Source organism: Paroedura picta, chromosome 12 (assembly GCF_049243985.1).
Source record: "Paroedura picta isolate Pp20150507F chromosome 12, Ppicta_v3.0, whole genome shotgun sequence".
Taxonomy (NCBI): Eukaryota; Metazoa; Chordata; class Lepidosauria; order Squamata; family Gekkonidae; genus Paroedura; species Paroedura picta.
This window is the reverse complement of record NC_135380.1, coordinates 28,268,706-28,284,106: the sequence shown is the minus strand read 5'-3', so window position 1 is coordinate 28,284,106 and position 15,401 is coordinate 28,268,706. Positions and strand designations below refer to the sequence as shown.

Genomic DNA, 15,401 nt, shown 5'->3' with positions numbered 1-15,401 from the left:
TGGCAGTGCAGCCTCCAAGGCAGCAGCTAGGGCGGTGGATGAGGAGGAGCTGCAGCCCGGTACCAACTGGTCCCCAGATGGGGGTTGGGGACCACTGCCCTAGACCCTTCAAATATGACTCCCAAACTTCTGACTGAATACAAAAATGAATGCTATTATCGGCTCTAATGGCCCTATTAATAATCATTGTAGCATGCCAAATTATCATTGGATTTTACAGCCAGGATTAACTGTCCCCATTTCCTACATAAATTCTCATTCTTCTTATACTTTATTAGATCTCTGTAGCATCCCTTAAAGGCTACAAAACAGATATAACACTGTTACTCTTAAGTTTCCTATATTTTCACTGTAGTTCTCATTCAATAAATCTGCACTCCTTTACAATGTAACCCAGCCAAGGGCTATGGGACAGAAGAAGACTCATGGCAGACAGCCAGTTTTGCCCTTTAATATTCACTATGGTCATGGAAGTGTCAGGTTGGAAACTGATCACACAGACATATAAATCAAATGAAGCCACTATTGACACATTTCTTCCCAGCGTGGTTATCTTCATTGATCATGATGTCTGCCTGTGATGATGCAGACAGTTAAAACATGACTTCCTTCCCACAGGACGGGGAATAATATCTTAAAAAGTGCTCTGTGTAGGACTTTTGCAAGAGAACCCTGCAGAAGACTGAATATGTAGAGACAGCTTAACTTTTGATTAAAAGAAATACAGTAAGTTAAAGTTATCACTGGGGGAGGCTGAAAAAAATCCAACTTCTTTGCTGCCTTCTTCCTTCAAGAAGATGCAAAGCAGCCCACACAGAGAGGGAACTAGCTAAGATCATCCTTAGGATAACATATTTCGGTACCTTTCGAAGCCAAATCTTAGTTAAGCATAGTTATGCACAAACAAAGCCAGATGGAATGCTTCCCACTGAAATTAAAAGATCTGGAAGGCACAGCTCTGCCTTCCTCATGAAACATTCAAGCCCTTATTGGAAATCGTAGGAGAGCTTATTTAATGACAGAGTTATCTGAAAGAGGGGTATGCAGAGGCACGTAAAGCAGGTACCATTCCACTGCCTCTAGCATAAGACTGACATGAAAGAAATCAGAGTCCCAGCCACAGTCTTACTTCTCTGTCTTGAGGTCATTCAGCAATTCCAGAGCAAAATCCAACAGAGGATCACACTGTTGCCTGGGAATCCTCTGGTATTTGCACTTAATGGTCACAAAGTGACCTGCCTTCTGAGTGAAGAGACCAACTTTATCCGGCTATGAAATGTAGCCCAGGTTTAAGAAGTAACTCCACACTGCATTATTTTTTCAAATGCTGCGTGTTGGCAATACTTTTCTCAGTGAGTCGTCAAAACAGAATTATTGTTCTGTAAAGCTGAACAGATCTCATTTTTAAAACACCGAGAGGGAGATCCTCTATGTCAACAGGGTGAGTGTGGCATCTCTAGCAAGTCTGCAGCTTGTCCACCAAAGACACCCTTATCCCAAATTGTCAAGTGTTCTCACACCAGGACCTGAAATGTTCAGTGACTCTTACACCATTGCCAAAGAGACACGGTATAATATGTTGATTCAGAGAACAAGTTACAGCTTACCCCAGGGGTAGTCAAACTGCAGCCCTCCAGATAGAAAAAACCATATACACCAATATAGAATGGGGGAGACTTGTCCTGGCAGTAGTATGTGCAAAAAGGATCTAGGAGTCTTAGTAGACTATACGTTGAACACGAGTCAGCAGTGTGACTCAGTAGATAAAAAGGAAAATGGGATTTGGGGCTGTATCAAACTGAGTATCATGTTCAGATCATGGGAGGTGATGGTACTGCTTTACTCTGCTCTGGTTTGGCCTCACTTGGAGTACTGTGTTCAGTTTTGGGCACCACAGTTAAAGAAGGATGTAGGCAAACTGGAGCGTATGCAGAAGAGGACAACAAAGATGGAGAGGGGTTTGGAAACCAAGACATATGAAGAAAGGTTGGGGGAGCTTGGTCTGTTTAGCCTGGAGAAGAGACAACTGAGAGGGGATCTGATAACCATCTTCAAATATTTTAAAGGCTGCCATGTAAAGGATGGAGCAGAGTTGTTCTCTCTTGGTCTGGAGGAGCGGACCTGAACCAATGGGATCAAATTAATTCAGAAGAAATTCTATCTAAACATCCAGAAGAAGTTCCTGACAGAGCAGTTTCTCAGCAGAACAGACTACCTCAGGAGGTGGTGGGTTATCCATCTTTGGAAATTTTTAAACAGAGGCTGGATAGCCATCTGGCAGAGAAGCTGATTCTGTGAAGGTTCAAAGGGATGGCAAGTTACAGTGGATGAGCAATAGGGTTGTGTCCAGCATAGTGCAGGGGATTGGACTAGATGACCCATGAAGTCCCTTCCAACTCTATTATTCTATGATTCTCTATGATTCTACTTCTGTTCGTTCCCTTCTAATTTCCACTTCAAAATCTAAATACACAAGTTTAATGGAGTTTCTAGGAGCTTCAGAACCAGTACATCACAACCTCCATACCCATCAGCGTTGCAGCTCTTGCTCCAGTTCTGTTATGCCAGTAAACAATTAGCAACAAGGATGCATTGATTCTCCCTCAGCCAAGCGTTATCAGACTCATCAGATCACAAGAGTTCATGAGCATCCACAGCAGCTTTTCATACAATAATTCATGTTCTGATTTCAATGGGAAGAGAAAAACAGAAATTTATTCAATAGGGCAGGCAGCTACCTTCTACTGAATCAGATCCTTGGCCAGTATTGTATACTCAGGCTGGCAGTAGCTCTCCAGGGTCTCAGGCTGAGTTCTTTAGCATCACCTACCACCACCACCACCCCAAAAAAGGAAGATATGAACTGTACAGAAGGAAACAAACCTCCAGAATTCCTCCCAGAATACTGCCTAGTTGCTTCTGCATATGTTTCAATCAACTAGAATCATAATTTGGTGTTTTAAATTAATGTGATATGTGCAGAAGTCCAAATACTGGCAAAAGAACAAAGTGTCAAAACTTTACGCAAGATGCATGAACAGACTCACTTGGAAACTTCTTGAGGGAATGCTGCTTTGGTATGTGTGACATAATACGCCTCCATATTTCCAAGCAGTTCTGGGCCCAGGCCTCCTCCCCCAATATTTCTGCATCTACCCACTCCCATGCAGGAAAGAGACAGGCATGCCAAGTGCCTGGTCAGTCAAGGAAGGGTCATCATCTCAACCTATGTGACCAAAGAACTGGCTGGAAGCAGAAGGAAGTGCGATTTCTGGCTTGGTGACAGCCACTGCACTGCCAACTGGCTGAGATGCGTAAGGCTGAAGGAGTGAGATATGAATCCACACAGTTGCCAATGGTGAATTTCTGTCAACACCCATCTTCCCTTAGACCCATCTCTATGTTTCCTCCACTAGCCCTGACAACCACACTCATTATGCTATGTAATTATTTTTACCCAAGCAGGTCAATACATTTTGGGAATGAAAGCCAAAGCATAACAACATCCATGTGGGAGGCTGATCCAAATCCCCCACCCTACTGTTCCACTAAAGCTCTAAGAAGCAGGATCCTGCCTCAAACCATGTGCCCAGCCAGCAAGGTGATAAGAAACTTGTGGCTGCTGCATGCATCTGTGCCAAGCCATGAATGAGTATAGCTGGCCACACTAATCTAACGTGTGCTCAGGTGGAAGAGGGGCAAGAACATGTTGGATCAGCCAGAATATCCCCTGACACAGGATGCCAAAGTCTACATGGGACTCTGGCCTCCAGAGTGGGTAAAAGAGGCACTTTGCACTCGTCCAAGGCAAGCAGGGGCTATGAAAGAGGATCCTGGCTTTGCCTGTGAAGAGGAGGAAATTTTGCAGTGAGAAGAGCAATCTGGGTAAGACTCAATGACTTTGGAGCATTTTAAAAGGATGAAAACATCTTCATTTTGAACATCTTCAAGAATGCAATCTTGAGCATGAAGGGAGAATGCCAGATCCTGAAACTACTTGGAAGTATTTATTATATTTATATACCGTCATCCCAGAAGGCTCAAAGAGGCTGGCATGCCATCAAGAGGTACAGATTGGAAGCTTCATATATCAGGAAATAAACCCATTACTTACCCTGGCAGTAAACACCAAGGAACATGAAGTTTTACTTCTGAGTAGATATTTATAGGATTATGTTACAGGCAGTTTAGGAGGTCTATGGTGGATTGATAAGCACGGTACAAAATCAGGAGGGCACTATGATGCTTTTTTCATAGGAATCAGTGTGGTGTAATGATTAGAGTGTCTAATTAGGATCTCAGAAACCATGGTTTGAATGCCTGTCCTGTCATGGGAGCTCACCTGGACCAGTCACACACATTCACCCTAACCTACCTCACAGGACTGTTGAGAGGCTAAAATGAAGAATTACATGAGTTGTTTTGTATCTCTTATTTGGAGGGAAAAATCGGATATAAATGAATAAATAAAAGTTCACCCCAGGAGAAGATAGCTTTCCAGTCCTCTCCTGTCCATGAAAGTCAGACCAATTGGTCTGAAACAATTGGTTCCAGGGAAGCAAGTATACTCATCAGGAAGGTTCCGCAAATGGCAAAACATACGAAAACACACTCTGAGTTAGTTCATAAGATACATCTTTGCATGGTTTACCCCCAGAACAAAAAGCCTTGCCTAAACTCAAAGTCAGGAGAAGGTTTCCTCCACTGGGGGAAAGCCACTGGTGGCATGTATCCAGAAGATCAATTCATGCACGCTCATATACAAAAGACGTACACTATGATGAAAAAATTAGACACATTAAAACCTAGCATGAAACATTTAAGTTTCAGGGCAACCAGGAAACTAAAACTTATCTCGCATTAACCGAGGTTGGGTAGATTACATAGCTCTATTTTCAATCTTATTAGGCTGTAGCTAAAATATTACAAAAAGCAAGAAGAAGGGCAAAAAAGGAGTCCGCATATGTTTCTCCACAATGGAAAAAGCAGGCAAAAGTTACAGTTCCTGTTTATAGCTTTCCAATGAGAAGCTATTTCGAACCTTTCTAGGCAAAAGTAGGAGCAAAAAAAAAAAAATTAGGTCATTTTCACTCCGCTGCTGCCACCATTGCCTGAAAAAGAAAACGCAACTATAGTTACTCAGCAAGGCAGAAGTTGCACAATATTGCACAATATCCCACCTATAATTCTCTCCCTAAGAATTCCTTCAACAGAATCCTGATCAGTTATTTATAACAGCCACAAACTTGGATAAATCACTAAAGTTTTATCGTGCAATATTTCTACAGATAAATGATTGGTTCTCGAAATAATCATGAGGTCAAACACAGGGGCATTCAAACATATTTGATAATGCTCATTAATTTTCTCCAGCAAGATTTAAAAGGTTATATTTAGCACTTTACTAATAATTAAAAGGCAATGATTCTACTTTTTCTTCAGCTATCAAATGGCACACACACAAATTATACTTTTCCTGACCAGCTGGAAAACTTTCTACAAAGGTTATGAAAAGCAGATAAAATCACATATTTAGCATGTCCATTGTGACAAAGCCACTGCCAACTTTGTGCCTTCTCTTATGTCAACCAGCTAGCTGCCTTCTAGGACTTCTGACCCTTAGCTTGTCTCTAGCTCAGGGTTTCCCAACTGTGGTACCACAAGGTTTTAAGGTTTGGGGTTTTTTAATTTATTTTTAATTATTATTTGATTGATTTTTATACCGCCCTCCCATATGGCTCAGGGGTTTATAGGAGGAACATAAGTATAACAAAGTACCGCAAGACCCCTCAGTGGTAGCACTGCATGTGGGGTTTATAAGATGGCGGCCACTGATGTCACTCACTGCGCACAGAGCACTGCTGCCCATCAATTCCAGCCTAGGCTTGGCCTCCCCGCCCAGTATATCCTGTGGCACCAGACCACACACAAAACTGGCAGCCACTGCCACAGTAGCATTGCTGCCTGCCAGCACCAGACTGGGCCTGGCCCCCCTGCCCAGTATGTCCTGTGGTGCCAGACCATGCTGGACAGGTCAGAGCTGCCGGCAGCTGCAGCAATGCTGCCACCCACCATTGCTGGCTATGGCTTGCCCCCCACACACACGCACACACATGCTCCTTCCTCACTGGCAGTGGTTGCTTCTTTCTCTTCTTCTTAATTCCCTTCTCCTTTCCCTGCCATATTTACACGGAAAAAAATTACAGCCAAGAAGTGGTAAGGAGACTGCAGGGAAATGGACTTATTTGTTTTTTTATTTAATTATATTGGTACATCCTGTTTCTTTTTTGGATGAGGCAAGGGGGAGGAATGGGGGGGACTTGGTATTTATTTCGGTGTGTTTTTTTAAAGAAACTGAAGCCAAGGAGTCGTGTGGTGAGGAGATTGGGGAGGACTGGTTTTGTTTGTATATCTTTTTAAAGAGAGAAATCAGAGAGATAAATTAAAGAGGGTGTCACTTCCGGTGACGTATCACTTCCAGGGTGTGCTGCCAGCTGACATCACTTCCATGGAAACTTGAAGCCTCAAAAATATTTCAGGGGTCGCTCCATGGTCAAAAGGTTGAAAAGGGCTATTCAAGGCCATTGTGTGGCTTCATCTTTCCAGCCCAATAAAAGAAACCCCTCCAATAATACCACAAAAAATTTGTGAAGGGTACTTTCAGCCATGTGCCAGCTCTCTGACTGGTCCCACACCCTCCTCATTAAGAGCCATTCAAAGGGGCTGGCATGCCATCAAGAATCACTGAGGGGCCTCTGATTGACCCTCACAAGGAGGGCCCTTCTACACTGAGGTCCAGTCAGAGGCTCTTACCCATCCCTCCTCCACCTCCCACTTGAACCATGCAGAGCCAGCAGGAGGGAAACTGCACAAATCCACAAATAACCAACATGTCTTCCCACTGATGGTAGGGGCTGTGCAAGCAACTACTGCTGCATCCTCCACCTCCTGTGGACCATGCCACCAGTGGGGACTGTGAGGCTTGGCCACCTTCTCCATGGACACACACCCAGCCTTCCCAGGCCCCGTGGTGGCAACAAGCCACCAGAGGCAGTGGTGAGGATGACTGTACATGTCTCACCTGCCTCCTCCTCACTGATAGCTCCAGTGCAACCAGCCCACACTCTCTGTGCCCAACCTCCCATTCTCCATACTGCCCTTGCCATGGGTGGGCAGGGAGGGCCCAATGCCCCCTCTGGGGCTGCCTCGTGACTGCAGAGTGGCACAGAAGGCCCCCCACGCACACCATTGCCATCCCAACCTTCTCCACAGTGTCCTTCCTGCACAGCTGGCTACAGCCACACCACGTTCCCCGGCCTCGAACCCGCCAGTGGACAGCAGGGAAACATTCCCCCCCCACACACACACACACTCACTCCACAATGCGCCTGTAGAGAGAGCTGCTGGGGGGCACCCAGTCCCCTGCCTGATTTAAAAATGGACTTCTCCACTATTTCCCTTATAACACACGCACCACTCTTGTTCAACACCAGTTCAACACAATGAGAAGAATGAATGTTCATGAACATCTGCTGCTTAATAGTAATTCTCCAAGCACGAAACTATTCTTACTGCATGTCTGGAAACACATCTGGCTTCAAACAGAGCCAGATCATTCTGTGTCCTAGCCCCCATCTGGTGGAACGTGCTCTCAGAAGAGAACTGGGCCCTGCTGGAGCTTGCACAGTTCAGCAGAGCCTGCAAAATGGTGCTCTTCCACCAAGCATTTGGTTGAGGTCGGTAACTGACAACAATCCCCATCCCACTCAGATGCGCCCACCAATCACATTGTGGACAATCCGGACATGCAAAACCTATGGGGTTATGGGCGATTTGTTAACAGTTTAATAGTTCTATTGTTGCTGATGCTGTTGCTATTCTTAATTGATACAATTACTGGATTCATGCTATATCTGTCAATGGTTTCACGTTCTCTGTAAACCGCCCTGAGCCACAAGGGAGGGTGATATATAAATGTTAGAAATAAAATAAAGTAAAATGTACCTTTCTGCACCACATGTGATCACAACTTGAGTTAGAGCAATCTAAAAAGAGTGCTGCTATACAGATGATTCTTCATGACTAGATTGCACTTATCCCTTCTAATTAGGATGCTAAGAATGGCGGAAGGAGGCTTACAAGCCATCACTCAGCCAGAACTGCAATTGCTTGGGGGCTTTAGAGTCTAACCTCCCCCTTGGCACAAAGTCCAGCACACTTTAGGGGCCCCCACTGGAAATCATTACACCTCTCTTTCAAGTGAAGGAGCTTTAGCTCTGCCAGTCAGCAACTGACACTTACGTTCAGCACCACACATGTTGTTTCTCAATGAACAGCCTCCAAGCTGTTTCACATCCTGAAGATACCAATCTCTCAGGCAAGCATAATTTTGTTTGCAAAGCTGCCCTCCTTTTTAGAGATGAAAAGTCCACTCTGTTTGCTGTTAAACAACATTGTATTCTCTTGCAGCCTGTGCAGTATTTTTACTTCTCTCCACCACCACTATCCACAGGCTGAGAAGTAGGCAAGATTCATGAATAGCCAGACTGACTTTTTCAGAAATCGCAAAAGCACCTATAACTGAGAATTTCCACAAACAAGCAAAGTAATTCTTATCAGTTCTCCCTGCCTGTTCAGAAAGCATTGCTTGTCTTCTTGGAAGGCCAACTCCACCCACACCTACTGTAGAAGCCACTATACTCCTAAGGCCAGGGTGTGAAGGGCTGTAATACCGGCAGATGCCACCGAAAGTGTATGTTCATTCTTAAGTGGCCACAACAACATAAAGCAAGTGCTGGCTACAATAAACGCCCACAAACTAACCAAGCCAATCAAATTAGTATTAATATATGTGACATATACAGTATTATGTGAGCAGGCTACACCATCTTGCGTGCAAAATTGCTATGAGAGAGGTTGAAAAGCATTGCTAAAGTCAGCTTGAGGAAGTTATCTCAAAGAACTCTCAGGACTGACTTCCAGTGAAACTGAGGACTCATGCTCTTCCATAACCAGGACTTATCTGGTAATCTGAACTTCCTTAAAGCGGAATAAATTGTTCTGTCAAATTGAAGCTCTCAGTGAACACAACTACAAGAATTTCTGCATTGCAACACTAGTTTGGGAGCCTACAGAACAACTCCTTCAGTCAGAATGGTCAGTTTTCTTCTTCGCTTTCAGGGGTGAAAACAGAGCACTGTATAAACCAACCAAGCAGCAAAGTATCTGAGCTACCTAAAAACATAAGACTGAGGCTTATAGGACAATGTGGGCCATTCTAAGAACACAAATATTTTCCAGTCTGTTTTATTGCTATCGTTAAGTAGCCAAAGTTAGTCAACCCATGAGTTTATTTGAAACCATTTATAACTCCCAATATCCTGACACAGTGAAATTTAATACAGATCTCATGTCTTATTCAGCCCTGTCATTCTCATAGTGTTTTAACTGTTAGTAAATGTAGGGGACTTGAACATGGGGGGGGGGGGATTGTGTGAGCCTGAGCAGAAACACATACTCCCAGTCGCCTTATTAACACTTTTTATTTCCCCCTTGCAGTATTAAAAGCTGAGAACTACTGTAGTGGGGATTATTTTACAGAGATTTTGGGTCCCTCACAGAGCAGATACTGAGATCTGGGTGGTTTTCAAATCTTCCTCATTCTGAGCAATAGTGAGACTTGATCTATTCTTTAAGATCTCAGTACTCAATAAATTGTCTATCCTGACATGCCTTCAACAACTGCCTGAAAACAGCAAGGTAGAAGAGTTGCCACTATGTTTTTTTCAAAAGGCAGGATACACAAAGCAGGTTAAATCATCTGTCTCTTGTTGAGGCAAGTCAGAATGAAATAGGCTAGTACACATTCCCAAATTCACAGAACCCAGATTATGCAACTGCTACAGAAAAAAGGTTCAACTGTCTCTAACATGTGGCTGGGGGTGCACTCCATGAGGCTGGATCCACTCAAGATCCCTCTAGGAAGAGATTATAACAGAAAGCCTCATGAGCCAACACTTCCATTATGGGTATGTGTGAAGTTCTTGTCCTGTGAAACTCAGATGTAACACACCAACCAAACTATCCCAAACCAAGTCTCCTCACTCCCTTTTGTGCTTCATATCCCAGCCTTACCATAGAAAGGATTTCAAATATGCCAAGCAAACACATCTTTTAAAACAGGGGTAGTCAACCTGTGATCCTCCAGATGTTCATGGACTACAATTGCCATGAGCCCCTGTCAGCAAATGCTGGCAGGGGCTCATGAGAATTATAGTCCATGAACATCTGGAGGACCACAGGTTGACTACCCCTGTTTTAAAGGGCACATACAACAGCAAAACTGAAATTGACAAAGAGAGAATGACACAGCCACCAAGGTTTCTGTAGATAAACTGAAGCTAACATATTAGCAACAGCTACAAATATACTCAGTTACTGAGCAGAACGGGAACTTCTGGAAGAGGCTGATAGAACGACACCTCCTATTAAAAGACATGCCTACATACCACTACTTTCAGACCAACTTAATTCCAGAACACTATGGCTGAATATCCCATCTGGTTACTCCAGCCAAACTGAGTAAATCTGCCCAAGTTGAAATGTAGGGCATAGGTGAATGCTTCCACTTTCCTTCCATTTCTCACAAGTAGCTCCTCAAGAATTGGAACAACAGCTTCAGGCTTCTAGGCCAAAGGCCTTCAAATAGCCAAGGAAAAGTAGTTCAAGATTCTCCATGTTAGCACCTATTTTCTATAAGCCTAAATAGCCATGCACTGAGGATTTCCTCTACCTTGTAGAGAACATCCGCATACCAAACACCACATAAATTAAGAGTCAGAACCATGCCAAGATAAAGCTCTAAGGATGAAAACAGAGGAAGCAGCTTTTATAAGAACAACATATATAACCACCTTATTCACTTCCAGAGAAATCTATTCCAGCAAAACTCATTTCTGAATCACCAGTGTTGCCACCCCTGTTTTTTTTCCAAACGTGTTCTTTTCACACCACTTCTTGCAACACAACACACACTTTTCCTAGGGCAGCAAAGGCCATGCTCCTTGACAGCCCACCCTGCCCAGTCTCTGCTGGACTTGTTTATCACAAGCAGAAATGTTTAAGAGACCCCCCCCCCTTGCTTCCCTGGAGCAATTCATGCTGGGAAAGCTTGCACAGAACCCTCCCTTTGCCACACTCCACATATTTTTCAAAATAGGAAGAGGGAGGGGGGAAGAAGAAACAAATCACCTCACTATAAAAACATTACAAACACTTTCATATTACCCTGGCGTTAAATGTTTACCTTTAAAGAAACAAGCAAATGCAGAAGCCACATCCATTTCGGGAAGTGATGAGTGGCTCCCTGCTCAGCAAAAATGTAAATAAATAAAAATAGACGCACGACCACCTCACCCCCACCCCAAATGTCCTCCCTTTCTCACCCTCCAGGCAGACTCCCCCCCGGCAGCGCCCATGAGCAAGGCCAGCTGCTGTCAGGCACCCACCACCCACGGCACACGCGTCGCTCTTGCACCCGAGACGGAAGGGAGGCCGCCTCACAGTGGAGCCCCCTCCCCGGAGGGGAGGAGCAGTTGCCTCCCTCCCAAGGTGTCAGGAGGGAGGGAGGGTGGGGGGCTTCCCACCCACAGGGGACTGTCTCGTGGCACACCCTCCCCCGAGTTGGGGTGTCTGCGGCACAGGAGGAAGGGCTAAAGTCAGCCTCCTGCCTTTGGGATACCCTCGCACGCGCACTGCCCCCCGGGCGCCCTGGAAGGGACCAGCTGCCCCTCCCCCCTCGAGGGGGACACTCCCCGTTGGGGGGCACCCCTGCTCTCCTCCCTCCCGCGCCACGCACTCACTTGATGCGGGATCCCATGGTCTCTGAGGGGGCCGCATGGGCCCGCGGGAGGCGCCTACGGAGGGGGGGGGGCGCGTCGATGCTTCTAATCACTCCATCTCGCTCAGGCGCCAGGCAGAATCAAGCAGCACGACGGACAAGGCGGGCGGGGAACGGACAGCGGCGGGCCGGAAGTGCGCACTGGGCACTACTGGGAAATGTAGTCGTCCTCGCCGCCTAGAAGGCCGGAAGGCCCTCGCGCCGCCGTTGCCATGACGACGACTACTGCATACAAGGATCCTCTGGATCCACGGAAACGCTGAGAAGGCCTCTAGAGGAGGGGAACGGGCGAGTTCCCATGAGCTTGTGTTTTATCTGGAAGCCTCCTCTTGACGTTGTTGAGAAAGCTGCAACACAGCCACGTGGTTCTCAACCTTCCTAATTCAGTTCCTCATGTTCTGGTGATCCCCAACCATAAAGTTATGCAAGTGTTCTTTCACAGAAATTAAACCGAAACTGACCAATGGCGTGACGATCCACTGTTCATGATTGTATATAAATTGTATTTTTCCCAGGGTTTCTCAGTTCAGTTCTGCCTTTTGTCCCACTATGCCGATCTCACTCTTTTCCACTGCTCCAGACAAACGAATGCTCTTATCTCGATCTACCCCACAAGGCTGTTGTGTGGATGGTGCCCCCCAGCCAAGCTGCTTGCCCCGCCACGACCCCTGTGAAAGGGTTGTTGTACCCCCCCCAAAAAGGGGTCCTGACCCCCAGGTTGAGAACCACTGCGCTAACTGGAATAAAGGTAAAGGTATCCCCTGTGCAAGCACCGGGTCATGTCTGACCCTTGGGGTGACGCCCTCTAGCATTTTCATGGCAGACTCAATACGGGGTGGTTTGCCAGTGCCTTCCCCAGTCATTACCGTTTACCCTCCAGCAAGCTGGGTACTCATTTTACCGACCTCGGAAGGATGGAAGGCTGAGTCAACCTTGAGCCGGCTGCTGGGATTGAACTCCCAGCCTCATGGGCAGAGCTTTCAGACAGCATGTCTGCTGCCTTACCACTCTGCACCACAAGTGACTCTTAACTGGAATAGTCCATGTTTATTTTTATATTTTTCACATTCTTTAAAATTGCCCTTCCATCCTTTTTTTTAAAATATGCATCAGTATAAAACACAAGGCAAATTTTTATCTTAATAACTGTTTTAAAATTCATAAACTACATATATCACATTCAGAAGGTGCCACCAAAGACAGATATTTGTGTAGAGACTGTAGAATACCTCTGAAATTTGGGGTGCCATCTGAGGTGGTGAAGGGGCTGAAAGCATGTAGGGAGCCAATGAGGCACTCCTATGGCCTGCTAGAGATGATTTGTTGCCAGTGAAGTTTGGAGTGTTTTACAACTCTGTCCCTATATGCTTGTGAACAGAGAAGACCAACTCCATGCCCCTCCCCACCTGCCTGCCTGCCCATGACTTCCCTTTAGGCATGCCCCTAAGGTTTGCCTCTGACTCAGAGAAATTCTATAGTTGGATCTTTCGGGAGTCACTGGACTTCTGTTTTGTTCACCTGTGAAACATAGCATAGCCCCTACCTGGAAACTGGCAGCCTTCCTACATGCAGCCTTCCCACGCATGGCAATTATGAGATCTGATGCTTGGACAGGATTGGGAATAGGGAGATGGGAGGGGTGTTTTAATTGTTATTAATTGTTTTACTATTTTGTTTTTTTCTGATGTATATTGCAGCGAGCCAGTTGGCCTGGGAGTGGAAGCCTATAAAACAAACAAATCAATACATGCACACACTCTGCTGGCTGTTGTGTACCACTTATACAGGAAACTGGCTGGTGGATCGTCCAAGGCAGGGTTGTGACTGCTCTAGCACAGAAGGGGCAACAGTATCTACGTCCCTCACTGTGCCATAGGAATCTGGCATCTGATAAGCCAGCAGATTCAGATTAACACTTTATTACAGTCGTTCAGACCAAGTTATATTAAGTTAATACATAAAAGACCAAAAGAATATGGTCATGTAATATAATACAATTTAAAACAGATCATAAAATAGAACTTAAAATTATGCTACTTCAGAGCATTGGATTTTTATGGCGGCGGCACAAAACTTAGCCAGCTGAGTTGTCACCTGGGGGGACTCATCACTTAGCAGCCTCTTTGCTTGAACTACATTCATGATGTTCTGGCAACTTTTTAAGGAGTGGCTCAATCAAGTTGCTACGGATGTCTACATAAGCAGGGCAGTGGAACAATATCAATTTGTATCAATTTTGCCACTCCCACAAAAACATTGTTTCATTGTAAGGGGAATGTTCTTATAGCGACCCTCTACAAGAGCTGAAGGCAAGATGGAGCATCTTGCAAGGGTAAAGCCAGCAATTTTCAACCTTTTGAGCATGGAGGAGCCCCTGAAACAAATGTTCAGGTTTTGAGGAGTTCTGGAAGTGATGTCAGCTGGCCTCCCTGCCATGCCCACCAAAGTGATATATCACCAGAAATAAGATCAGCACCTGCGTTAACTGACAGGCTGGAAGAGGACTGGAGGGTGGGGGAGTCAGAGGCAGTGTATGGCCGGATTAGGCATGCAGGCCTGTCCCAGGCACAGAAACCATGAGAGAACTCATGCTTGGGAGGGGGGAGGGAAAGCAATGGAACCAGCCGGTTCCCTAGCATGGGCCCAAGTTCATTAAGACCAGATGGGGAAAGGCCGTAGACCCCTTCAGAGCTCCTTGGACCCCAGGGGTCCACAGACCCCTAGTTGAGAATCCCTGTAATAAGTCATGCAGCTTGTTGGTACAGGAACAGATGACCCCTGGTGGATGTAAGAGAGTTGCTGTCATGGCTGCAGCATAGAGGGGATATCAAAATGCATCCCTGCCATGAGCCAAAATGATGGATCTCTAGGGTCCTGTTCCTTCTTTTGTGGGAACTGAACCAAGAGCCCTGATTATAATATACTAGTTCCTTTCCATGCCTGCCTGTGCTACAGTTTCTGCCTTGCCCCCTGTGGCTGATGGTGATCTCAAGACTGCAGTGGAGTGCCTCGTGCCTAAAGGCATGCCTCCTTTGAATTTACCTGTTTCTTAATCTTTCTTCTTTTGTTTTTTTCATAGGAAGCTGGAAAGAACCTCAGATCAAGGACGGTTGTGTGCAGGCAGCTCTGCCAGTCAGGCTCCTGCTGGAGAAGGGTGGGCATTCCACTGCACAGGTGCCCTTTCTCTATGGCTAGGAAGGCAAGCGGATCACATGCCTTTGTTAAGACTGCACTGTTGCTTCGTTTCTCCTCTCTGTCCACTGGCTGTCCATGAGCGGAGGCAGGAGTAGAATGAGCCTGCGTATTTCACTCACATTAGCATCATCAGCGGCCTTTGTCAGATTGGCAATTATTGCCATGGTTGGTATGGTCCTGCTAGGTGATGTGTGCCTTGCAGAGAGGTGTGGGTTGTTATTTCCCCATGTGGAATGTCCTCGGGGAACAGCCAAGTGGCACCACTTTTATATTGTTGACTGGCTGCGATGGCCTCAGGACTGTGCTG

At 45.7% G+C, this 15,401-nt stretch overlaps 1 protein-coding gene across 12 annotated transcripts in view; it reads right to left on the bottom strand.

The window, feature by feature from the left end:
- DENND1A (DENN domain containing 1A) overlaps positions 1 to 12,073 on the bottom strand; it is a 240,738-nt gene extending 228,665 nt beyond the window's left edge. For 3 of the 12 annotated variants that reach the window (XM_077306052.1, XM_077306054.1, XM_077306055.1), the window contains exon 1: positions 11,862 to 12,070. In XM_077306052.1, coding sequence (XP_077162167.1) covers positions 11,862 to 11,878 — 17 coding nt within the window. In that variant the 5' untranslated portion in view covers positions 11,879 to 12,070. Of the gene's footprint in view, positions 1 to 11,861 lie in introns of all 12 variants that reach the window. The other 9 variants (XM_077306057.1, XM_077306056.1, XM_077306058.1 and 6 more) reach the window with 5 other exon arrangements.
- Between the last annotated feature and the right edge of the window lie 3,328 nt (positions 12,074 to 15,401).